The 26,697-nt window shown below is 40.5% G+C and overlaps 2 protein-coding genes across 5 annotated transcripts in view; one reads left to right on the top strand and one right to left on the bottom strand.

Moving 5' to 3' along the window:
* Fstl5 (follistatin-like 5) overlaps window positions 1-26,697 on the top strand; it is a 100,356-nt gene that overhangs the window by 6,812 nt on the left and 66,847 nt on the right. The window lies entirely within an intron of this gene.
* LOC143144573 (acyl-CoA Delta-9 desaturase) lies at window positions 7,700-25,575 on the bottom strand. Of its 3 annotated transcripts, none has more exons than XM_076307138.1 (6): window positions 25,472-25,575; window positions 13,564-13,830; window positions 12,598-12,728; window positions 11,493-11,698; window positions 10,525-10,707; window positions 7,700-10,433 (listed from the first exon to the last, which is right to left on the bottom strand). In XM_076307138.1, exons 2-6 carry the CDS (start codon window positions 13,790-13,792, stop codon window positions 10,169-10,171), a joined length of 1,014 nt encoding a protein of 337 aa, XP_076163253.1. In that variant the 5' UTR covers window positions 13,793-13,830; window positions 25,472-25,575; the 3' UTR covers window positions 7,700-10,168. The 3 variants fall into 3 exon arrangements, with proteins under 3 accessions (XP_076163253.1, XP_076163254.1, XP_076163255.1); XM_076307139.1 differs by having other exon boundaries at window positions 13,564-13,827; window positions 25,472-25,569; XM_076307140.1 differs by lacking the exon at window positions 25,472-25,575 and adding an exon at window positions 25,210-25,349.

The following is a 26,697-nucleotide window of genomic DNA, read 5'->3' as shown; positions in this document are numbered from 1 at the left end:
TAACTGTCCATTCCAATTAACGATTGATGATTTCAATCGTAATTGTCAATTGTAATTGTTCGATTACATTTTGTCCAACGTTGACCCAGATCTGGCCGGTATGCGCACAAATTGTTGCTTCGCGGAAGATCGGCCGTACCATTTCGCTTGCGATCAGGGACGATGAAAAATGTAAAAATAACGATACGCAGTTGCAAAATGTAATCGTTAATGAAAAATTGATATTTTTAAAATTCCTTTAAAATCGTTAAATTTCCAAGAATTTGGATTAAATTTTCATTTATCGTCGTAGTCAATTGTTTTTTATTAATCCCAATATTTATCGGGCAGATCGTCAAAATAAATATATTGCTTTATACACGCGGTGCCCCGAGCATACGCGAATGCGTTTACATCGATAAAAAAAGATATTCGATTATTTATACCGTACGTACGGGAATATGGTCACGGACGCAGGGATAACTACAATACTTTTTACTCGTGTCCTTTGTTGTTAAATTCACCGCTAAATTTCACAAATCACCAAGCAGTGTACTCAAATTTACACTTACCTACGTACAATGTATCCCGATAATATTAAATATTTGTTAATTTCTTAAGAAATCAATCTGATGGAAAGCTCTCAACAAATCAATTTCTCAAAGAAATCGATCGATGGAAAGTTTAAAATTTTAAATTCGTCGAAAATCATCGATGGCTTCGATACATCGATCTATGGACACGAATGGTGAAAGTAACGATGCATCGATGGGAAACATCGATGTTTCGAAACGATGCCGTACGTACTTATATGAGATTCGTTGGTCGTCCTTCCGTTCACGGTGTTGCGCACGAGAACAGACGGTTTTCGGGCTCGCACGGAAGATATATCGTAACTCGTGAATACATCTAATCAGCAAGTATAATGGTAACCAACGGCGCGGAAGGCGAAGTTTATTGATATATGGAATACAGAGGTTCGCGCATAAAATCTTTCGAGCAATAGAAACACGCAATTCCGGCGTAACTTTCTTGCCGGTTTAAAGCCGACGTTGCTGATGCATTTATGCATATCTTGGGCGCGTGCCGGCGCCTAATGACCAGCGTAATGCATTTCCAGCGAGGCATTAAACTGTGCAAAACTGTGACCATGCTTATAGGTATTGTACCGTTCGTAACGTAAGGGGATCGTAATAATTCTTCTTTATTTCTTGTTTCTGTTAATTAAAACACGTAGTCGATCCCTAACGAGCATAATTCGAATCTTCGAAATACTTTCGACGCTCTACCTACTTATTGTAAGTACTTCCGTAATGTCAAATGCGACACGGAATTGAATGTTTAAGAAAATATAAAAACTGGGTAGAAAATACAACGTTCGCGTGATCCGGGGAGTTTGAAAATTGCACTCGGCAAAATTATGAGGGAGAAAAAAGAATCGGTCTGAGAGGAGCGTTTTGGGTATATGGAATTCCAAGGAGCACTTTGTTCGAAAAAAAAACAAATTTTTTGAGAGGAAATCACGTTACAGCCTAAGTAGAGTCACTGCAACTTTTTGCAACGAAATTGGGAATGGCCGGCACGGAATTGGATGTTAAGGAAAATATAGAAACCGAGGGAAGGAGTCGTGGAAGCAATACAGGGCGAGTATAAAGAAAGGTCGAGAAAAGGAAAATGCGGGCGAAAGGATCAAGGAAAAGGACGTAAAATATTGAAAGGAAAACAGACAAGGTTTCGGAGTGGTCGAACGACGTCTCCTAATTTATGACCGTCGATCGGGACAAGGACTATAGAATCCACAATGCATGTGACGCAAAGCTGATTTTACGATACTTTAACCCATCGCACTCGGAAGTTCTTTTATTGTTGGTAATTAGAGACTCACTACTGACAATTAATAAATTGTACACGTATAGTAACGGTTATGGTTTTTGCTTTAAAAAATAACGTGTCTTTACTTGTATCAAATTCAACAATCGTTAACTTTCATCCCCTATAATTTCCCTTTACGCGATATTTTACGAAACATCGATCAATGTGCATTGCCGGTCCCTTGTTTAGTTCTGTCGGAATAAACTCTGCAATCCTCCTTCGACCCTGTAAGGATTACACGAAGCTTTCCATTCGCGCGAGCGAATATCGTTGTCGTTGGTACTAGCAGTGGCACAAAAGTGTCGAAAATCACCTCGTAGTTGGTCGATCGAACTTGCGACATTTCGAACGGGGAAGAAAATTCTCCTCTCTTTGCTCTTTACTACATTGCACTTTTGTAAAATATATCTATCTTTTATAGAGATTCTTCTAACTCTTGAAGAAATAACTCGCATCTCGATTTAAAAGATTTTTACATAAAACAGTATATTACTGTACAATGATCAACACCTCTTTACTAACTTGTTCTTTTGTAAAATACGTTTATCTTTTATAGAGACTATTACACTTCTAACCCTGGGAGAAATAACTCGCATCACCATTTGAAAGATTTTCACATAAAACAGTATATTGCTGTACAATGATCGACACCGATCATAAATTTAGCACAGTATTAGGTTTCTCAGTAACAATTTCGACACTATCACGTGCGGTTCTCTTCGTAGACGTCATACCAGCATTGTACCGATTCCTCGACACTCGACAAACATACAGATCCATTTATCTTCCCGTCTAAGTCGAGTTATAATATTATATTATTATTTTTCCGATACGCTAAACAGGCAATGTTTTTCGAAATTTCTACTTCTACTGTTCCCTTCTAATTTACTCGAACAATTCCAATTGGACGACACTTGTCAACGACAGTGACATCGACGCACTCGTAGCGACGAACGAGGGTCGCCGTTTCGAGTGCAAAGGTGTTAAGGGGTGTACTCGAAACGCGTGTACACATTCTGCGACGCGATACAACCGGTATCCGTTCCAGTAACCGTACGAACTGTTCCCGATGTCCAGTGGCTGCTGGAAATTCGATTGCCCTCGAAAACGCAGAAGGCGAAGCGTCGTCGCGCGAGTTATCGCGCCGCGCGATCAAAGGGGATGAAAAGAAACGCGGAAAATCTGATTTCCCGAGTCGTATCAGATCGGAGAATGACCCTTTCGCATGCACGCCGGTGAAATTTATTTCACAGCCGCGGGGCGACGGTAAAAGACACATCAACACCGGCCACAGACAGAATGTGTCTTATCGATCCGTTCTATTGCGATGGTCATAACGAATTCATGGGGGAAAATACTCGACGATGTCGAGGAAGCAAGCGAGTGTACGCCAGTAGTATGAGAACGCAACAGACACTGATTTCCCTCGTATCCGTCAATCGATACACGTATCGAAATTGTTGGAAAAACTATCGCGGCTGCTTTTCCGCGGAACCAGCGTTCAAAGCAACGCGCAGTGTTCGATCGAGAATAACGGAAATCGACGAATCTGGCACCGAGAATGTATTTTAAAATCATTTAGACGCGAACGATCTCGTCACAATTTGCAACGAAAATAACGATTCGTGTTGTTTAACGCTTCCTTCTTCTTCGTTCGGCGAGACTTCGAACGAATCCTGGAAGAGTCGTTGAAAGCGAGTTTTGAATCGAGTCCGGGGTTAGAGTAATCGGTCAATTCCAACGAGTAAAGAAACGATAAACGGTGGGATAAATCCGTTCGAATTGTTCTAAATAATAGACGACGGCGAATCCCCGGTATCAAGGCTCAAGATTGATAAATGTGCGATAAACCGACTTAAATGAAAAGGACACTGAACGGTGTCCGGATACGTACGTACTATATGTGTATGTAAGTCGGATTAAGAGACGCCATTTTTTCAAGAATTAATCGCTACGTATCCACTTTCTCAAGAATTAATCGCCGCGTATCCACTTTTCCAAGAATTAATCGCCGCGCATTCACTTTTTCCAGAATTGAATCGCTACGTATCAAAAAACGAAAACGAAAAGTGAACGATGCGTTCAATGTAACGCGTTCGCTATCCAGAGACACACGTGACGTCTAGATTGGCCATTGAGAGTCCGACGTCACACACGTGTGACGAGCAACCCTGTTTTTCGTCTACTCGACGTGTAAACAAACGAACGCGAACACGTACAGCCTAACGTCGTATTATTTGCGACTCATTGCGTCGCTTGCTCGTTACTCGTATTTACTATACTTTAAATCTACATTCTGCAGAAATAAAAAAAACGCGATATGGTTCTCGTTGGATTCCCTTACTCCGGATCGCGATAACAAACGTTTTAAAAAAAAAAAAAAAAACAGACCGAAAGAGAATTGAAATAACATCCTTGCACAGTCGATTGATTTATCACTCGCGTGATCGACGAACCAAAAGTAACCCCTTAACCTGGAATCCATTTAATTTACGATGTGTATCGATACTATTCGTCATTTGTGTATGCACGTACGTATGATACGTACGTGTATACGTACGTAGGAATCGATATGCCGAATATTAAAATTTTTCACGACCAACTTCCTTTATCTGTAACCATTCCCTTTTCGAACATTTGTGTCCCACTATTCTCTGTTTACGCCGCGTTTTTCCCTTTGAAGCGATTGTAAATCCAGATAGGGGAAAAATGATCTCTACGCTGTTATTATCGTCCGCATACCGACTGGAAATATCCATCGAAGATAAAAATACGTTGGCCAATAACCTGCAACGACGACAACGACGTGCACAACCGGTGAAACTATGTTCCGTCGGGTTATAAATACCGAACTGTGCTATAACTTCGCTGCCTTCGTATCATACTTATGGAAATACGCGATGTATTTTTACTTTACGACAGTCCGCGATGTAACGAATCTCTTTTTTCTTTACCCGCTGCCTAAAAATAAACGAGAGCGGGGCTACGTACAATCTAGAACGCCCAGGTATACAATACATATTGCGGAACCGGCACAATGAGGAGGGGAATGGGATATGTGGGCATAGCACGGTATTTATAAAGCGTGTAATGTATGTACAATATCTATCGCGCGGCTAATACAAATCCGCAAAATATTAAACAACCGCAAACACGCCGGATTACATGTGTTTTCTCTGCATACCGATTGGCCGGCGTGCAATTACTAAGTCGTTGAAACTTCGAATGTCGTTGTTACAACGATAATTAATTTTCACCGTTTCGATGAATAATGCGCCCGCGATACCTACCTACTTCCCCGAAGCAACAGCGAAAGTGCTAGCGCGTACGAAAAACACGTTCAACGATAATTATCAAGGGGAGCGGTAACGCTTCCGCGATGAGAATTCATACGGAATCGGTCGGAGTGCTAATCGCGGAAACGAATCTAAATTATTTAGGGTGGTTTCGTTTTCCCGCCGAGCAACCGATAATCGGTAACGGATTAAACATCGAACGACGAAACCGTCGACCGCGATGCACAATCGCACGATTAATCCATTTGCAAAATTCGTGTCTCTGTCTGTCTTGCAAGAATAAAGAACCAGGTACGCCCGATGTGCGCGTAGAATCGATGCGCGAGAAGAAAATAATCTATTTGCAATTTATTAACGCTGGAACTACCGACAGTGGAAATATTTCTATTTGACCATGTACGTATCTTTGAAATTGGAACGGAAAATGAGAAATTAATTTACGAACGTAATTTGTTCTCTGTTAAATATTATGAAATTTCACATCGTTGTTTCAGCTTTCGTTGTAAAACCATTATTTCCTCGTTGCCGTTACTCGAACGAAATACATCGAATTTTTCATTTTTTTTTTTTCGATGGCTTCTCGAATACGGTGTTTTCGTTGCAACGGTCGATACGATTTTTCCGGCATTTACTTTAATCCGATAAAAAAATATTTCGAACAAAATTTATTTGGTTCCTCAGTGGTGATAAATCGCGACAATAAAAATTTCCGAACAACTTTTCGTTCGAGACAAAATTTAGGTCACCTTGACTTTATTAAACGACACTGTACATTTTCGATTCTGTAGCATTGTAACTGTTGAAAAAAACAAATTCGACGATTCACTGTACAGCATCCTAACTTTTAAATCATTCCGCGGCAAAATTCACTTTCCGTACGCGCAATGAATTGTTAAAAACAACGGTGCGCTTCGTTTCCGGCAAAACGATTGTCAAAAGAAATAAGAGTTATCGATGTTAAAATAATTAAAAATTATCCGAATCGCATCGTGTTTGGTTTTATTTTTATTGGAAAAATTTTATCAATATATTACAAATATTTTCGTAAAAATAAAACAAAAATGTTGAAATTTTACTCTTTATTAAGTGTATGTGGTCTTTAGACGTCAGGCTTGTGTCGTATTTCACGCTTCGCTGATTGCAATGGAGAATCCCCTAGTGGATGGGGATACTCTCGATTGATGGCAATAACGATGATTATACAATGAATCAAATATGGCGATCGTACATCGAAACGTTACCGTATAGTGTCTTAGCTACGATAGAGAAGATAAATCGGGGAAATTGCGGATGCATTTCGAAAGATTTCTGTTATTTTGCAAAATTAGTTTCTTTGACAAAAAGACTCGTAACTTGTGTATGTAATTTCCCTGGTTTGTTTGCTGAAAAGTATAATCATAATTAAAAATAAAGTCTAACAAGGAAAGTTTAACAAAGCGCAACATATTTATGTGATAAACTTTTTATTACTTTTTCATTATTTCAGATATTTAATAATGATAATAATAATAATAATAATAATAATATATACATGTATTAATAACACGTAATTTTATATTATCTCATTGTCTTTGTAGCTGCTCCAAACAGCTGACATCGATAGAATCCAGAAATATTAAAATCATTTATATTAAAGTGGTTTACGTACGAATAAAAATTAACTGCCTACTTTATTAACATATACGTACATGAAAAAATGATCTGCCCGGTTTATCGATCAACTGAATGTCTTTCGAAGTCTTTCGATAATCCTCTTACGCGACACAGTATCTTTAAAGAAAAAGAAACCTACGGTTGTGGTATTCTGCGCGATAAAATATAATAAAATAAAATGTAATACTCAACTGTTATTAAAATCCTGCATGCGATACGTCACACTGTAAGGATCCCACTTACTTTTACGAGCCAAAAATTAAGATTACCGACGCTTCACCAGCATTGTAATATTCAGAGTGATGCTCTTCATTACGATCTAGGATGCGATCTATGTAGTTACGATGTCTAATATACTATCGGAACGCCACTCGGTGAACCACGAATATCTGTGAGCAATCACTCGGTAATTAGCGAAATTGAAATTCTATATAGTGTTTTACACGGTAAATTTTACAGTATAGGGATAGTAACATAATCATTGACGCAAGCGTGATAAAAATCGTCATTTTATTTCAACACCTTAACCGAGATACATTCCTGCCTATATAATACTGTCACGTTATGGCCGCTTAAAACCATATGTTTTTGTTAATACAGCTTTTCTCGTTTCGTTACAAAAAGAGATATTAAGGTGGAACGTAGTGTTGGATAAAAGTTTAAATAAAATGTTTAAAGGAGATATCGTTAGACAATATCAACGGTATTTTGGTGTGAAAAGATTTTTGAACAGATTGTACATCCTATGTAAAAGCATTTTTCAAAACTCGGTAGGGGGTTCCCCTAGCAACGTACTGCACCTAATACCGGATATTGCAATATCTCTGAAATATAATATCCGATGACGATGACGTTTCAGTCGAGTGTACACAGGCAAGTTATTTGGTTACTTGTTCCACTGGATGGGAAAGACGTTGTATTACTGCAAAGTTACAAATATTATACGTAACAAATTACAGTGGTTAAAAGTGCGTGAATTGCGTTATTATACACCTTGGTAAGTATTCTTCTAAGTATTATATATTTCTCGTAGATAATGGACTAGTTCCCACATATATGTTTGTTTTTTTTTTTAAGGCTTGCTGTACCCCAATTTAGAATAAAACATCCCTATTGTTGGACAGAAAATATTTCAACTATGTGTCCGTGTTTGTTTTAATATTTATCATTCGGTTTTAGCGTTTACAAGCAACGATGGATAACAAAAAGGAAGACACGAATAATAGAAAAGAATCTTCATGGTTTCAGACAGTTCGAAAACTGCAATCATCAAAATTATAAACAAATAAAGTAAAGAGACGCGTCTCAAAGACCCAAGAAGCACATACGATATAATAAAATTGATAAAAGAGGAATAAGAAATCACATTACAGCTTAAATTAGGCAGTTAACCACAACTTTTACTTCGGAATATAAAAATAAATAATTGTATCGAGTGAAAGACTAGTCGAGTGTTGTTTAGCGCTAACAAAAAATAACTTTTGAAATTGGTTCACGACTTGGCAACTCGATTAAAATTTTCCAATCGATTTAACCCGGAGAAAGGAACAGCTAGGAAACATTTTTACCATAATTTTTCAGCTAGACACCCTGACATATGTTTAAGGAAGCCTATATCTACAAGTTGTAGGTTTTAATATACCGTAAGTGTAACCTTTCGTTCACTGATCTTGAAAAACTTACGGAGACACACCGTTTCTCTTCTTCTAATGTCTACGATTGTGATAAAATTGAGATCAGTTGCGTTCATAAACATGAAAAAAATCTTGTCTACGAAATCAACACGTCACGTAGGAAAGCTTACCTCGGTCGAGAGGGACAAAAAAATATTACCATTTTATTTTACATCCGAACTAATGGACACTTATTAACGCCATTCTTTATTTGTTCCAAGGCGAACGAATGAACGAACTATCGTCGATAAATGCTCCTACAAACAGTGGATATGTCGCTCGACCGAAAAATCGAACGAATAGTAACTTTTGCTTCCAGTGGTTGCAGCATTTGAAAAAGTTTCTCCTCCGTTCGTCGAAGGAATCTCCTGGGCTCTCCCTCTAGGTGTTCACGGTAGCCATAAAACATTAGATATCATAACTTTTCGCAGAAATGATAACATTCGTTCAATCGGTCCGCCATCGTGCACAACCCACAACTGCAACCACTAGACAAGACATTCACGAATTCTTTCAAAGATGAGATCCAAATTAGAGCAAACGTAGAAACACGCACAATATAGTACGCTATCGAAAGTCTTGTACGCGATGCTTTTATCAAAGTTGCTCGTTTGTACACAACTACGTTCGGATGTAAAGAATAAATAAAAAAAAAACAACGAAAGATAAGAAAAACGGGACATCAAGAAACGTGAACGATGTAATCATCTGCGTGGTCTAGAAAGCACGAATGAAGATTGGATTCGGTGTCTCGATCATGAAGGATGGCTTCGCAAAGATTGTGTCGGACAATTATATTTGTAACCGTTGCAAACTATTTTGAGATTGTGAGGCGTTGTATTACTTTATTGTTCATATAGTTCTTTACTAGGCGTCATTTTGTGTTCCGTGAATAAAACATACTAAAAGACAGTGTTCGTTCAAGTTAAATATTGTAATAACGTCGATTATTTCGTTCGTTTATTTCCGATGTTGTAAAATTCTAGTGAACACAACGAAACAAAGTACACTTATCATTTTTTCATATTTATTTCGAAAGGATACCCCGAGCGCCCACCATTAGGGGAACTCCCCGTAACTCGGAGAAGTTCATTGTTACGTGTACGATCGACCAAGGAAAACATCGCGATTCGGCTGAATATAAAACTCGACTACTTATCTATCGGTTTCACAGAGCGTGGCGTTAAACAACTTTTGTTAGTACGGTGTACACCAATGGCTTAGGTTCTAGTATTCGCGCACAAAGGGGACGAAACCTCCGAGAGAGTTGATTCACGGATCGATGTTTACCGGACGTTTTTCTTTGTCTATTTTTGTAAGCGCTGTATGTATATCGTGTTGTTTTAAATCCCTCTGTAAATAGGGAACACGTCGAAAGAGCATATTCTTTGCAGACAATTGTCCAACATGCTCGCACGTACGCGTACGCGTATACGCCCGAGCTGTGTCCGTTCGTTGTAATGAAAATAGAATTAAAATACCGCGTCGAATGAACCTAGAAACGAAAACAACAAAAGTGATTCCACAAACGCCTCGAAGGTGTATAAATCCATCGTTGAATATAAAAACCCGTTGAAAAAAAAAAGGAAACGAAACGTGCAGGTCGGGAGTGATATTTCGTTTGAAATTTTTTTTTTTTTTTTTCCTTTTGTCAACTATCATCGGTAGGTGTACGTTTCACCGATTGGCAATGTTTCAGTGTCTCCGTTGACCCCAAACGCTGTCAGTGCCGTCCCCCTTTTTCAGACTCGTTCGTTCGATCAACTCTTTGCTCGGTGTTTTCAAATTGTAGGCCAAACCTAAACGCGCCATTAATTCTATGAAACCGGTGGTGACGTTCAGCCCGTACCCTCCCAATTCCGCAGCCTTGTAATCCCACGGGAACGAATGATGGTAATTGTGCCAACCTTCGCCGAGCGTGAAGAAAGACACGGTCGCGTTTTCCGTAGGCTTGACCCTCCTGCGAGGTAGAAATGGTAGAAAACGGTGTTAAATCGTTGTTTGAAAAACGAGCCAGCGTCGGGAAGTTTTAATTAACTTTGGAGACTTGCCTGTTGTACGGTCGGTTCCCCCACATGTGGGCGAAACTGTTCACGATAAATGTGGCGTGCAGCGACCAGACGTAGCGAATCATCGCGGCGAATGTGCTTATGTGCCACGATTCGCCCCACAAAAATACCGGCACCATTATGGGCAGAGCGAAACTGAGCGTGAACATAACGATCTCGAAATACCTGGAAAGTGACATCGAGAACCGTGAATATCGAATGATTTATTTCCGAGTACACCTAGCGATAAGCCTGAATATCTATAAACGCGAGACGAAGTTCACATCGAACGCGTAAGCTACCGAGTTCGAGCCTCTTCGAACAGTATATCCGTGTTTCGTTAGCAGCTTCGTAATTAGTTTCATCGGAGATCCGAGAACCACCATTCCGCGACCTATAGTCGGATCAAATTGAACTAAGCGGGCCCAAGGCCGCTCCCCCACTGTGAACCGCGTTAGACACGACTTTTACCTTTACGTCGCGAGATTATAGTTCAACCCTTTCCACTCGAGAGGCAATCCTTGTTCGTCACTTGATTCGGTGTACTATCTCCAATTCGGGAAACCATCGTGGTTTGGAATTGAAATTAAAATTCAATCACTCGTTTCTTGTAAGACGTAAACATATGTATACGAAATATTGAAACGAAAATGCTCCGTTTTAAATGTAATTACACGATTTGAGGGATCTCATCGAGGTGGTGGTTTCTGATGGCAGAAAAGCTTCGAGTGCAAAGGGTTGCACTCCTTTTAGCGCCGAACAAAGATACGCGGTCGTTGGTCACATTCGCGAAAAGTGTCGATGACGGTCTATCGCTGCGCATGCGTTGACACGTGATCGTGAGCTTTTAAAGTTCCCTCTTAACCTAACTTTTAGGAACGTGTTCGAAAGTCGCGAGCTACTTATTCGAATTTCTACCGTTACTTCGAAAAGAAACATCGCGTATCTTACGAGCTAGACATATTACTTACTTGTTGAAGAATTGCATTACAGGATCCGTAGCGATGTCGCTCATATCGACCTTGCTACCGTATTCCTTCACCGCTGGGTGTCGTTTGACCATCAACCAACCCATATGGGAGAAGAAAAATCCACGATTCGCGTCGTGCGGATCCGCGGCTGTTTCCGTGAACTTGTGGTGCGTTCTATGGTCTCGTATCCAATTATAGGGACGCGTCTAATCGAGGGAAAAACATCGCTCGAGTTAGCAAAGTAACGGGGCTGAGAAAAATCGAATCGACGAATCGAAAAACGATACGAGTCCAAATTTGGTCGCTTTCCTATAATCTCGAAACTGTACGTAAAATAGAATTGTACGTTTCGAGTGCAACAAGTGCGAAAAACTGTTTCCTTTTAAATACAGTGGAACCTCGATTTATCGAATAATCGACATCTGGACAGAAAAAAATGGAAAATGTATCTTACGTGCGCAATAGATGTTTAATTTTGCAAGCAATTTTTATAGTACGTACATACTATACGTTTCTTCGTATTTCTGTAATTTTCCGCCAATAAGTGCTCCGTCTCGTTTATTCTCCGATTCGATAGAACGTGTTTCTATATCTGTTCAATTTTTTTATATTTTCAATCGCCAACAGCCCGATTCACCCACGCCGGAATCAAGAGAAATTGATATTAACGATTCTTGGTTTTTCCAGCAAAATAACCACAATTTTCCTTTTACGATTCATTCGTACCTTTTTGGCACTATACTCGCTTACAGTTTTATCGTCACGTTGCATCACCAAATATCGAGCGAAATTCGTGACACGTTGCTATCGCATCCTCGTTCCCTGTCCTTCGTACTCACCGCGAAAACAAACCGAACAGTAATCGTCGCTTACGCGCAGCGAGACGATACACTAATGTACATATTTAAAAACAATTTTTTCATCGTTTCACACAGTTCAATTTATTTAGAAATCTAATCGTATCGCGTACGATCCACACACCGGATGACCGAGACCCGCTTAATCGAGACCTCGGTTAATCGAGGTTCCACTGTACCTACAAAACACGATTTATGAACCTGCATCGTTCTTCGATTCGTCGCTTAAATTGTACGCGCGAATTCACCTGGCCGGCCATGCAAAATAAACAACCCAGAAAGATTTGCAAGGGGAGCTTGGCCGAGTAACTTCTATGTGCCCATAATCGATGAGCCCCTGCCGTCACTCCCAAGCCAGTGACATGACCGTAGACAAGATCTAGGTGAGAGGAGAATCACGTGAAACGTTTAAAAACATTTTCGACGATTTGACATCGAGCTTAACGGTCGACGGGCACAATTTACCCAACGAAGCGGCAGAACCTCGATAAACGCGATCTCGATAATCGCGCGAGGAGTTTCGTTCGTTGCATCGGGTTGCGAAATAGAAGGAGCAGCGACTTGACAACAAGTAAAACTAAAAGTGGAAGTCTCTCGTTTCGGGACAAAAGCAGAAACTCGACAAGACACCGACGATCGCACGAAGGATTAAACATTCAGCCATAAGCGGCAATGGTATATCGCGTAAGCGGAGCTCCTTTGTCGATTGGATATCTCCGCGAATTTTCACTTCCGTTTTCCAGCAATTATCGAGGTTCTATCGCATCGTATCTCGAAGAATAGACTTTTTATCGCTAGTGTGCATCGGTGACCGAACAGTAACAATTGCACTCGCTCTGGTTTCTTGGAATATTGTAAAAAATTGTAGCATATACAATAGTATAGAATACATTATAAATTACTGTTTCTTATTGAACATAAAATAGTTGAAATAAAAATGCACTGTCTAATACAAGGTGGAGTATTCAAATATGAACACTTAACTATCTCCGTTATTTACGGTTCCATGAAAAAACTATTTAAGACAACGAAAAAATTCTTTGAACGAGCTCGTGTAACAATGGTGTTATTCTTTCTCCAAGGTTATTTTTTAACAAGAATTTACCACCTTGTATAATCTACCAGTTGAATAAAGACTAGAAAAGTAAACAAGAAATTACAGAAGTGGAGGATTATACGTATTGGGATGCAAATGACGTTGGACGTATACTTACTCCAAATCCACGTCCAAAACTTGGCATCTTGATAATAACGTGCTAAGCTGTAAATGGCCAAGAAATGAATAATTCCGAGACCAAAGACATTTAGCCATATTATCTGTCGCTTCACTGGGGTTTGTCCCATTGATACCGGTAATGGTTCCACGTCCACTTCCGGGTTCTCTTCCACATTACGACTGTCGGTTTTCTTCTCCTCGTACTCGGTCACCGTGGAACTGTACATTTTCGAAACGGGAGCCCTCCGCTACTCGATTCGTGCTACTAATTTGAAATATCACAGATTTCAATCGTCACGCCTGCGCAAAAACCGATCGCGAGTCACGATCCCGGTAAAATCGTTTAATCTGCTCGGGACAGGTTCTCTTTCTCGCCAACCGAGAAAGTCATTTATTATTTCGTAGAAATATTCTACAAGGAATATTTGTGTCGCAGCTACCGTAAATAAAAAAAGCTTGAACAGAAATCGTTGATACGTATTCCGTAGACGTTGATCTACGTACGTTTCTATCGACGATCGCCAATGAGTGTAAAAAGAATAGCGGTACACTCGGATCAGAAAATGATCGTTTTGATAAAGTACGTCACCCGACCGTGACAGGCTCCGCATGATGGCTTACACGCGCGTCAATCGTCCCGAGCAGATTAATCCCGTTTTACGTAATTGCTCGATATATCGTGCTCTTCGAAAGAATGAATTCGAAATGTCTGATCACGGTTCCCCTGGCCGTTGGCCAAGGTGAATCGAACGCGTGATGAACCCAATGCCCGATTATGGCACACGCCGTATCGTAAGCCGAAGATCTGTCGTCGTTGCGCGTATCGTTAATCGTACATCTTCGTTCGATCCTACAATCTGTAACACGGCCTGTATCGGCTTTCATGGTTGCGCGTAAATCGTTTACAAAGTTTCACTGGAGATCAATTCTCAATCGGGATAAATAATAATCTCGGCCACGTCCGATGGAATCCTAATGCGGCGTGAACACGATAAAATAACCAGTGCCTCCTACGAGCAATTAACTGCTTTCCCTTCTTCGCATAATGCGCTCGCTCCGAGCTGAAGCGGATAGGTATCCGCGAGCGCCCGAATCGAACATCCGCAAATGGCGCGGAACAATCTTGCCAGACGTTGGCGACTTTAATGCCGCTACTTCCACGCGCCGTTTGCTCGACGATCTCGTCGCGTCTCCCGATACACTTTTTCTTTTTTTTTCTGTTTTTTACTCCAAAGTGAATAACCGTCGCGAAGTGAATTTCCGTTTGTAGATTTTCCAACGTACGAAAAGAAGAAATTCGAAATCTACGAGTCGTGAGTTCTGCTGTGTCAACGCGTTTACAAATAAGCGTAGTTTTCAATACCCGTGTGAATTTTTGTTAAATATTGAACGAATATTTTACCATGGAAAATACTCGTAACCCTTTGTCGCGCGATTAAATTACGAGGCAAATAAAAGTGAACCGAAAAACCATGAAAATTGACCGAAAGAGGGGTGAAAAAAAATATATTATGCACGGACGCATAATGCATTGGCTGGAGAGTGGATCGAAGTTTTAATAAAAATTGACGACACAATGTAAAAAGAGTAATATTTAAACGTGAAGGAATAGTACATCGTACCTTCACGAATCAGATTAATCGGTAAAAATTTATATGCTTGAAAAGTATGGAGAAACTGTTTAAAATAATTACAAAACATTGTTGAAACAAATATTATATACCGTCTGCCACGATCATCGGATTTCCATCACGTGGAAAAATTATGTGATAAATTAGATCGTGAAATGTGCCAAACATGAAACAATATCACGCGAAAACGTTTAGAAAATGTGTGGAACCGAATATCAATCGATACGTTACAAAAATTAACATAAATGCCAAAAATTGTAAAAAGCTGGCGTTAAAAAACGCGGCATATTTTTCGACGAGAAAAAAAAAATATTATATCATTTATTTGATATATTATACAATTTCTGTATTGAGTCTTCGATAATATCGGGCAACAGATGCTTCCCATATCGAGTAAAGTTCGAAACGAGATTGCCCATTCTTGGACCCTGCATCGCGACAATGCACCTTCCCGCACTGCACTGTCTGTAAATGAGTTTCCAGCCAAAAGTGGTACTTCTGTGTTTCCACAGTCCTCGTACTCCTCCGATTCGAGTACGTGTAACTTTTTTCTATTCCGAAAAGTCGAACAACACTTCCAAGTGTGTCATTTTGGAGTCGTGAACAACATCCGAAAGCGTTAGAGGACCGTTACCAAGAATAAATTTTTCCTTAAGCAAAATATACTGGTAAATGTACCAGTTTCTACAAAATCGATCTCGTTACCATTTAATCGTACCTCGTACGTAGCCGTCGATCAGGTTCTACAAAATTAATCTCGTTACCATTTAATCGTACATTGTACGTCGATCAATTTCGTTCGGCGATTATTTCGAGAAAATCCTTGGTTTCTAAAACGGTGATTCTCGAATGGTTAACGCGTTCGAGAGCTACATCCACTTGGAGAGATTAGATCGATATTCTCGAAATTCTTTCGCTGACCGTGCTATCGATTCAGAATACAAGAATCGGCGCACCAACGTGAGAAGAAATTTCATCGATCGCCCTACTTGGCAAAACGCGACCGAAATATGTTTCGAACAGATGTCCGATTTTATATTAGTAATTCGATAAAACCGATGACACACATCTGTACCCGTAGCATCTGATCGGAGCATAAAACTGCATGCTTCGACATCCGTGACTTCCGAATACGCTGTGTGCCAGTCAGTTGCTCGATATATGGAAAACTTTCTTTTCTTTAGCCGACGTGTCCGCGATAGTTTGGTATCGAACGAATCGCGATCGTAGAGGCTGGGTTACCGAAAGGAACTCGAGTGTCGTCGTGTTACACCACGTGTACCCTTACCTCGTACAAAATTCACGATTTTCAGTTGTCCATTCGTTCGTACATAGCGTGAGATAATTTACTTCCCGTCAGTTCGCGGTAACTTATTCAATTTTCATGTTTCGCGGAGTTTGCTGAGCACACAGAACGTATGGAGAACGACTGCTCGAATCGTTTTCGTTTAACTCGGTGTTTTCCGTAGCTGGTCTCCCGATCCAACGGCTAATGAACATTTTCAACGCCGTGGGGACGATTACATTCCTTTTTATCAACGCATCGACCATCGGAATTGAACAACCACGGTGGTAGTGATTTTTCTCGTCTCGCTTTAACCCTTCTGTCAATAACCAGCTTTTTCTACGTTTATTGATAACCAAAGTACACGTGTTGCTGCTCGGACAGATCGAACGCGTAACAACGACTACGCTTTTCCTTTATAATTACCTCTCGACCGTTTGACAATTTACCGAGCCCCGATACAGGAGACTCGAGCGAAAAACTAACTTCGCTGTTTGGAAAGTCACCGAAGTGTTTCGTACTGTACCTGATCTGTAGCGTTCTCGAGTCAGTAATTTACAAACGAAGAAATACTCGTTACTTTTGAAACGCACATAGTTTTCTCACCGCGTCTCGATACCGATTAATTACGAAACGATAGCCGAATTTTTCAACGAAAGTATAAAACGTGTACCTCGAAGCACCCGATTATCGACACAAGGATCGAATCTTTCGTTCAACGCGGAAATTTTCTTCTCTCGTTTCAAGTACATATTTGCATAGTCGGTATTCTTGGAAAGGAATCGAACACATTGTAATACCTATCTCGCGTAATTCGCCGTGGCGATAATTTTCTTCGTCGTTGTAAGTTTCCGCGAGCGATCGTAAATCCTGGCCGCGCCAGAAGTTAATTAACGCGATCGACGCGAATATTTCACGGCGTCGTGTAACACGGTATAGAGCAACGCCGCTAATCGTTCTTACCATTAATCCATTGCGCGTGTTTACTCGAACGAGCATCTTTCGAAATCCTCGCGCAGTGATTTACGGCGCGCGGCGCTCGCGGTGCATCAAACCGAGCCTGTCGAGCAGCTCGCTCGTAAAATCACGTCTTTCGACACGAGGGCAATTTTCTTCTCGTTTTCTATGCCGGATCGTAAAAGTCCGCGCCGGTGAACCATGGCTCGCGTAGCTCCAGGCGTAGCATTCGCGCGAATGATGGACCATCAAACCGACAAATCATCGAACCGACCGCGAGCACGATGCAATCTCGCGGCTATTTACCAATCTTATTGTTCCATTTTTCCATTATTCGCCGAATGGAACGACCGTGGCGTTAAGTCGACGAATCGTCGAACCAGCCCTCGATCGTAAAGGTCGAGGTGCCCCCGAATTGTCGAGTTAACGAACATCGTTCCCTCTACGAAACGAGCTCTTCGAGTGACCCCGATTGGTAAACAGATACACGATCGTGGAGCTCTCGTTTACACCCTTGGACGCTTACTCTGTGCCCGTAATCATTTGTACGTGTATCAAAGTAAGTTTGATACTTTGCTTTTTTTTACTTTTTCCGTTCTCCCATTTACATTGTAATATATTTTACTTTCTTACCGTTTCACTCTTCGCGAGTTTTTTCATGCGCGATTTTTTCACGATTGTATCTTCAAATTATATTTCGATACGCACATTATTTATACGTGTATCAAATGAAATTTAATATCTTACTTCTTTACTATCAGCGAATATTTCTCATGCGCGATTCTTTCACGATTGTATCTTCAAATTACGTTTCGATGCGCGCATTATTTATACGTATATCAAATGAAATTTAATATTTTACTTCTTTACTATCAGCGAATATTTCTCATGCGCGATTCTTTCACGATTGTATCTTCAAATTACGTTTCGATGCGCGCATTATTTATACGTATATCAAATGAAATTTAATATCTTACTTCTTTACTATCAGCGAATATTTCTCATGCGCGATTCTTTCACGATTGTATCTTCAAATTACGTTTCGATGCGCACATTATTTATACGTGTATCAAATGAAATTTAATATTTTACTTCTTTACTATCAGCGAATTTCTTCCACGCGAATTTTTCACGATTGTATCTGCCCACTTACGTCCTGATACGCATGTTCTATGGAAATTAGTAGGTACATTAAATTAAGTTTACTTTTCACGAGTTTTTTCCACAAGGTCTTTTTACACGATAGTGTTCCCCCACTCTCGTACTCGTACGCATTTTCTATGTCTATATGAATTTGCACGTGTAATTAAGTTTACTTTTCGCGAGTGTTTTTCTACAAGGTTTTTTTTACACGATTGTGTTCCCCCACTCGCGTCCTCGTACGCATTTTCTATGCTCGTATGAATTTTTACGCGTACGAAATCAAGTTCACGCGAGTTTGTTTTTCGTAAAGGAATGCGTACAGATCTGTTCAATTTCGATCAATTCTTGAAAGCAAGATTTTACATCGAACGTACCACCGGGAAAAAGAAAGATCACTTCTGAAAGGAACTACGATAACTGCTGGTATCGGTTCCAACGTTCACGTCAGCATTCGTAAAGTTTACGACCGAGTAAAGATTCATTGACGCCCTCCACGTTCTCCTTAACTCGTGGTGCCATTCTTTCACTGAGATTTTCTTTTTCTCGTCGTGTTTCCAATTAAGAGAAACAAACATGAAAAATTGGTTGAGGGAATTAACATATTTCTTTTTTTTTTCTCTAGAAAGAAATAATTAAATCGGAAGGAAAATCGGTACACATCTCTAAGTGACGATACGCAAGGTGCGCATCTTGATTAATTTTCCTTTCGATTCGATTACTTTGTCGTAGAGAAGAAAAAATGGTAAATGTGCCAAACAACGGTACCTGCCTCGAACAAGATGCACGCGCATCGTGCTTTTACGCTTTTGCGTTCTTCGAGCGAGCAAGAGCACGAAGTCGATTAATAAGAGAAAGCCAGACATTCTCAATAGGCTGTGTTTACTGTGGAATCAAATTTCTTCCACGTTTTGATTGCAACGAATCGACGCGAGAGCGACTTTCGCGGTCTACAGTCGAACTCGCAAATCGCTGGCAAATAGAAAATTTCTCCGCACGACAATTTTTCTCGAGCTTTGTAGAAACGACGACGATGCGCTCTCGCGATGGGTGAGCGTCTTTACGCGGTCTCCGTAAGTGCTTCTATACATGTCACGAATCGTTGCATCAATCTTCGATGAAAAGTAAACGATTATAGGCCCGACACGTGTACGCGCGCGGTTCAAATAGATTTCACTTTCTTTAAAGTTTAGCGCCGATGTTCGAAACTCCGTTTCGACGAGATCCGAGTGCTCGAAAATATTCATGGTAGCCGAACGCATTTTGAGCGTAGTACGATAACCGTGAAAATAAACGATCAAGTGTTGGTGAAAACGGTACGTATTTCTCGAGAGAAAAGTACGGTGTACGCTCGATGCGCTTCGTACATTTTGAATACCTCGTGCGCGCAGTATTTTCAACCCGAAAGCTCCGCGTACGAAGAATCGTTGCGAACTTTGCAATCGTCGAGAGATTCGATTCTGATCTCGTCGACGTGAAAAAAGAAAAGAAAGCTAAAGATAATTACGCGTTTAGAGTTCGTTCGATAATTTCGCGTTAATGGATAATAAGAGTGGCAGTTGTCCAGAACACGTTTACGCGACCGTGATCCCATTCTATTTCGAATATTTGTCCACCGGCAGGAAATAGAGTCCGCGAATAAAACTAACGTGCTACGTGCGAGCAACAACGGACACCGGGACCCGTTCTATCGAAGATTTCATTTCCTAGTGTCGCGAACGTGCAATCTCGCAAAGGAGATTACAATCGCGAGCAAACGGACCATTAATAAAATTGATTGAATTTTATCGATTCTATCTAAACATTCCACGTGGACGTTTTACGGAACTTCCCCGATCTCGAAATGAAGAATAAACGTTGTCACTGATTTGCTCTTGAATCGAAGGAATGGGGTAAAGAGAAAAAAATATCGTTCTCTCGGTCAAGAATGGCCTCCCGTTTCGGGAGAATGTGGATAAAAATGACAGTAACCGAAGTAAAAAGTTAATCGCGAAACATCGAAATAAGCAATAACGAAGTCGAAACGAGATCATGGAAATGTACGAATGAAACTAGAACTCGTTCGTAGAAATTATTGCACTGTGCGCGCCGATAATGAATTTCAGAATTTTTATTCCGATATTCGTTAAAAACGCTACGGATGAAAAAGAATTTTTTTTAACGTTCTCTCGCGTAGTCGTACACGTGTAGTTTTACGATTCTCGAAACTCTACGTAAACGACACACTGTGTACACGGAATATTAAACGTCGTTGGGATAAAATCGTGCGAGGTCGAGAATTAATGTAAAAGGGAATCCAAGAAGGGAAAGACGAAATCGTTAAATAAGTTGTAAACCAAGGTGTCGAGTCTTAAACGCGCGTACGTTGCAACGTTTGATAAGTTGTAAAACGAAGTGTCGAAGTCTCGGACGCACGAATGTTACAACATTGGAGTCGTAAAAGTTTTTCCACGCATTGACGGAAATTGTACGAAAACTCGTACCGTACCGAATGTTTAAAAGCACGGTGTTGTTTCACGGAAACCAGATTACACCTGGAATAGAGAAATAACGCTGGAACGTTGATACTGTTTCCAATCTCCTCGATTGGATTTTTAAAACAACCTAACTTTACGCCTTGGACTTTGCAACAACGATAACCTTCCAACTTAACGCTGCTATCGAACGCAAGAATGATTCAAAATACGAAAAATCGGTCGCGAATAACCGATCGTAATAAATAGAAAATTAGAAACACTTCGCTGCTCTTCGACAGGTTATTGTATCGAATTTTTGTACGATATACCATCATTGTAAAAATACTATCCGATCGAATCAAAATTAATCAGAGGTTTTCCGTGGCTATGAACGAATTGACTAACAATGTAGCTAACAATATTCGAGTTTAAGAGGATGTTCCATTTGTTCCAACGACGACGAAAATGCAACACGAACCACGGATCGGTAAATTCGTTGCTCGTGTTACACCCTTTCAAAATGTTCACACGGTCTCGTCTCGTTAATTTAAATCTGCACTGAATTTTCTCTCCTGAGCACAGTTCGGCTCCCGCAATTTAATATTATTTTCTTTCGATTATTGATTCGAGTTGCTGTACAATTTTATTTACAACGAACGATAAGAAACAAATAAACGTTAAAGATATTCGTCGTCTCGTGGATTGCCACGTTCGATAATTTCTAAAGCGCTTGAAATTCTTCCGTAAAACGCGATTCCAGAATGTTGATAAACGAGAAACATTTTATCGATGACACGGCTCTTCGAGATATCTTTCACTCGACTTTTAACTAAAAGTATCGCAAATTCTCTATTCGTAGAGTATCTATAATATTTCCGTTATTGGAACGATTAAGAACTCGTCTCGAGAGTCGGTTGGATCGCTTTACAAACGTTGCGTACTTACACGTACATCAACGACGATACAATTACAAAGCTGTTCGAAACATACGGATACTCGGTGGACATTAGACACCTACCGACTTTGATGAGCAAATTAGGATTCTAACTGGTTTAGCGGTGCGCAGCCTCGCGTACCTAACTACCTGAAGTTGGAATATCTGGCAACCGTAAAACAGGATCGTTACTCGTACTGTCGCTTTCAATTATCCGAGTTATAATACTTTTAAGCGCAATGAATTGTACTCGGTTCCCAAGCGCAACGCTGTACTTCGTTAACTCGAGTTTGAGTATAATGGTCCTTGTTGCGAATTGTTTCGCGTAAAATTTCCTTTACTTTCTTTCTACTTTATTACGATATTGTATGCATTTCGCCCCGGCACCCGACAGGATTAAATATAAAATAATTCAACAATCCCAAACCGTTGGAAATCTTCGTGCCTTGTTTCGTCTAATTGGTCGACGTTTATTCGTTTTATCGGTCAGCGACGAATAATCGGTCGTTAACCGAGCCTTTCGATCATTTATTTAACGTTGATGCCTATATATTACCTTATCGAGTACTCGTACGAAGGCACTCTATTAGCTGTCCCGAATTAACAAGCTATACATACGTGTAATTCGGTAGGTACACCGTAATGGAGCGCATCATCTATCGATTATCGATAATTGCCAAAGACGATGCTGTATTTTCGACGCGGTGAATACGGTGTAGCTTACCGGGATAGTTTAGAACAATTACATAAGGACGGTATATAATTAAATACTCGATGCGTAACGCGATGCGAGAATTGTTCATTTTCTAGAAAATTCTTGTACACTGATCGAACGAGGAACCGTTACTCTCATTATGCTTAGCCTCCGCTGTCACGGGATTAATCGTCTCGGGTAATTAATCGGCGTAAATCGAGCAACGTGTTCGAATTTTGTTAAGTAGTTCGATCTCGAGATCACTGTGCCAAGTCGTTACTCATGAAAGTCGATTTCTACGTACAGATGCTCGAAGTGTACTTAATATGCGAAAGGAAAGCGATGTTCATTTTCGTGGTCGTTGGTTAGTATTTTATTCCCAGAAGAGAAAAGCGTGCCGCGAACAGCAAAAACGTTTTTGATGCCCGGGGTGAGAACGTCATTAACGGACGTGTGTTATTATAAAATGCTTAGGCACGTAGGTATCGTTAGTAGATCGGATGATAGAACACGTCACGACGGGAACGATATATCCGCGTTAATTATTATATACCCCGGGTAACGCCTCGTTATGTACCTAGAAGTCACTTTTCTTACGTTCGAATCACTTTTTACAAATTAATCGAGAAAAAATATTCGTTGGAAAGAATTCCCTCATTGAAGAACCGTGAACCGAATGATGGATTATCCGGAAAGGAAAAAGGCATCGATCTAAACCGCGATAGCGGTCATTAATCATTCCGGTCACTAATTTACACTCGTAGAAAGTACTTCTAACGCGAGATTAGAATTATTATGAAATAACGAGGAGAGAGGAAGGAAGTTGCCTCAAAATTATACCACCGATCTACGTGCCTGGTCTATTTGCATTTTGGTTGGAGCGGGATAACGGTCGAATGCAACCGCGGGGCGAAAAATCAGACGTCTGAAATTCCCGAACAGCGATAACGGAGGCTTTCGTGCTAATAAATCGTAGAAACGGTCGAAAAACGGGGAAAAATTTCAGAACGGAGCCGTACATACGTCATTGATTAGACTTTGTTCGTGTTCGCGTAACACGGGTTGAAAAGTCCCGTTGAAAAATCCGTCAGTGAACTTATTACTCAACCTAATAGCACGTGCGACCGAACAACTCGCGTACCGTGATACCGATTCTCACGGAACCGTGATAAAAGCTGTAATTGAAATCGTGTTTGTTATTCATTTTTACTTCCCGCCGGTGTATGGTTACCGGTGCGAATTACGAACAAATTGCATCCACTGTTAAACGCATCGTTATTTGTATAAACATATCGCGACAAGTAGCGTTTAGTTACGACCGCGCATTACTTTTCTTTTCGACATTTCTTTCGTTCTTTCGTTTTATTTTTATGTATTGATTCGTTAAGAATAAAAATAAAAAACAAATAGAAGACACATTCAACTCGTCACCGATATAGAAAGTAATGGTTTTAACGAGATCATTTTTATTCTCTGGTACGTATCAGTCGCGATAGAATTCGATCGTATCTAACTTGTAAAACTTATTCGGAAGAAATTGGTCGTAAAAATAAATGTCGCGTATAAGAATATTCACCGATAATTCATTACTTTCCACAATGGTTCCACAGACTTAATTGGAAATGTCGGTGTAAGCACCGCGTACGTCAATCAGCCGTTTATCGACGACGACTTGGCAAAACACCAACACTCGGTAGACCAAAAAGAAAAGGAAATCTTAATAAACAACGACGAGTAGAATTGAATCGTATTTGAGATGCAACGACACGCGCAGTAGAAGATGCGTTATCGAATAAAACTTTCGATGATCCAGCTCTCGGGTGAGCACCCTCGGGAAAATTGACAATCATCTCGGTTTTGTCCACGAATTGATATACGTGTCCGCGTTTTGTTATTCGTCGAGGACATGCGAAACCGATGAATTTTCTATTCCTTTCGTCGACGAAACTGAAAACAGTCCGTACTGTTTCCCGATGTAACGAATAAATTAAGTTTATCCTCGTTTAATTCACTAAAAATTCCCTCGGAGGAATTGATCGAAGATAGCGTTGAATAAAATGAAGAAAAAGTTACGCCAATTTACGGACAAAGTACCGTACAATGTACTGTCTACGTTCTAATTAAAGAATGACCAGAACATTCGTTAAAATAATTTACGTTCTCTCTCGTCTGTTGCTACTCCAAATACCCGTGAATTAATAAATAAAAATTACGATGTCTATTGCACGAGAAACGGGCGCTTAATTAATCCGCGAGAATCGTTCTCTTATTAATTTCGTTAACAAAACTGAAGACAGTGTTCTATATATTTTCTTTGTAACGATTTACGGACAAAATACTCTACGATGTGATATCTATCGATAAACAAACCCTACGACGTTTATTACGTTCGTTTCGTACTATTCTTGTTATCAAAACCGAGGACAATGTTCCACAAATTCCTCATCGTTACGATTCCCAGACAAAATATCGTACAACGAGAACGAAATATTGCAATATCTACCCGATAATTAACGAAACATCGAGAATATCGTTAAAATAATTTACCTCGAAAATTATTTCTCACTACTCCGAATCCAACCGAATCGCGGAGAAACCCTGCGCAATAACCGGGGCGCTTAACCCGCGCGAAACGTTTTCGTGTCTGGAGTCACGTAACGGTCTGGCCATCCATCCGACTCATCGGTGCTTAAGTATCAGTAATCGATACATCTTGTCTGCGCTACCGGTGTCACTGCGAGTGTACGTACCAACGATGCGATATCGGAGGACCCGTAACGTTTTGCTCGTGCACGCGTTCTCTACTCACCGAGCTGTCAGCCGGTTACCAGACACTTCTCGAGAAAACAGTCGTCGTACCACCGTCGTTTGATCTCTAACGACGAACGCGTACCAACGAACCCGTCGGGAAACCGTTTCACGGCGATCCATGGTACGGTCGCGCGTTTATAAACTTACCCCCTAATCTCGTGGCGTTCGTTCATTGTTAGGATTCGAGCTATCAGCGCGCTCCGCGGCCGATGGAGGGAGAGGTGACCACGGTAATCCATAGCTTCTGGCTCACAGTGTGGTGGGCTCGCCACGGAACAGGGAGTAAAAAGAGTCACCCGGACCGTTTCGTTTCGACTCCTGCTCCTTCTTATTCCTCCCCCTTGATCTTCTCTGATCTCGAGTCATTCGTCTACTCTCGCTTCGGGGTTTCCGCGTATCCTCGTCTACCCGGTGTTTTTCCCGAATTTCGAACGACGAATCCAAATCGCGCCCGAAAATCTGGAGAATAACACTGTTTGGACCGTGGACTAAAAGAACGACAGATGTCTCGGGTAATTAGGTTCAATATCGAAATTTAGCGATGTATACAGAGAGGGAGAGAGAGTGAACCGGAGAGAGATGTGTAAATATGTAAAGATTGTTTGGACAGTGGACACAAGAAACACTAGACGTCTTGCGTAATTAGGTGCAATATCGAAATTTAGCGATGTATACAGAGAGATAGAGAGAGAGTGAACTGGAGAGAAATGTGTAAATATATAAGGACTGTTTGGACAGTGGACACAAAGAACACCAGACGTCTTGCGCAATTAGGTTCAATATCGAAATTTAGCGATGTATACAGAGAGAGAGTGAACCGGAGCGATATGTAAATATATAAGAACGATGGAGTGACGTTATGTCGTCGAAGTAATTAGTCACGACGAAAAAATGAAGATATCGCGATTAGGACGATTTGCCTAACAATAATGAAAGTACGCACCAGTCGAAAGTATGTACGAATTTTCCATTGTGTAATTTCGCGTACGATTGTCCGTTAAGACGCGCGAACGCGTTATTTATCCAATAAATAAGGAATTTTCTTTTTTTTTTGTTAAGGGAGGAAGAAAGGTGTATTTTTAAATTTTCGATTCAAAAAACGCTATTTTTCTTGAGAGAATCGATGGACTGGCTTTTTTTTTATTCGATCTAGAAACGGAGCTATCGGGTGGAATTCGAAAATTGTACAAAAATAACGCGAAAAGCGATCTGGACTCGCAACGA

The sequence above is a fragment of the Ptiloglossa arizonensis genome, chromosome 3 (genome assembly GCF_051014685.1).
Source record: "Ptiloglossa arizonensis isolate GNS036 chromosome 3, iyPtiAriz1_principal, whole genome shotgun sequence".
In the NCBI taxonomy this organism is placed as follows: domain Eukaryota; kingdom Metazoa; phylum Arthropoda; class Insecta; order Hymenoptera; family Colletidae; genus Ptiloglossa; species Ptiloglossa arizonensis.
The sequence above is the reverse complement of the archived record's forward strand: the minus strand, read 5'-3'. Positions and strand labels throughout refer to the sequence as shown.

Bases quoted from the DNA above. Each gene is read 5' to 3' on its own strand.
- LOC143144573 (XM_076307138.1), bottom strand. From the start codon at position 13,792: ATGTACAGTTCCACGGTGACCGAGTACGAGGAGAAGAAAACCGACAGT. The intron at 11,699-12,597 runs GTGAATTCGCGC...TCCCTCGATTAG, and splicing joins TATTTTGCATGGCCGGCCAG to ACGCGTCCCTATAATTGGAT. The intron at 10,434-10,524 runs GCAAGTCTCCAA...TCTACCTCGCAG, and splicing joins GGGAACCGACCGTACAACAG to GAGGGTCAAGCCTACGGAAA.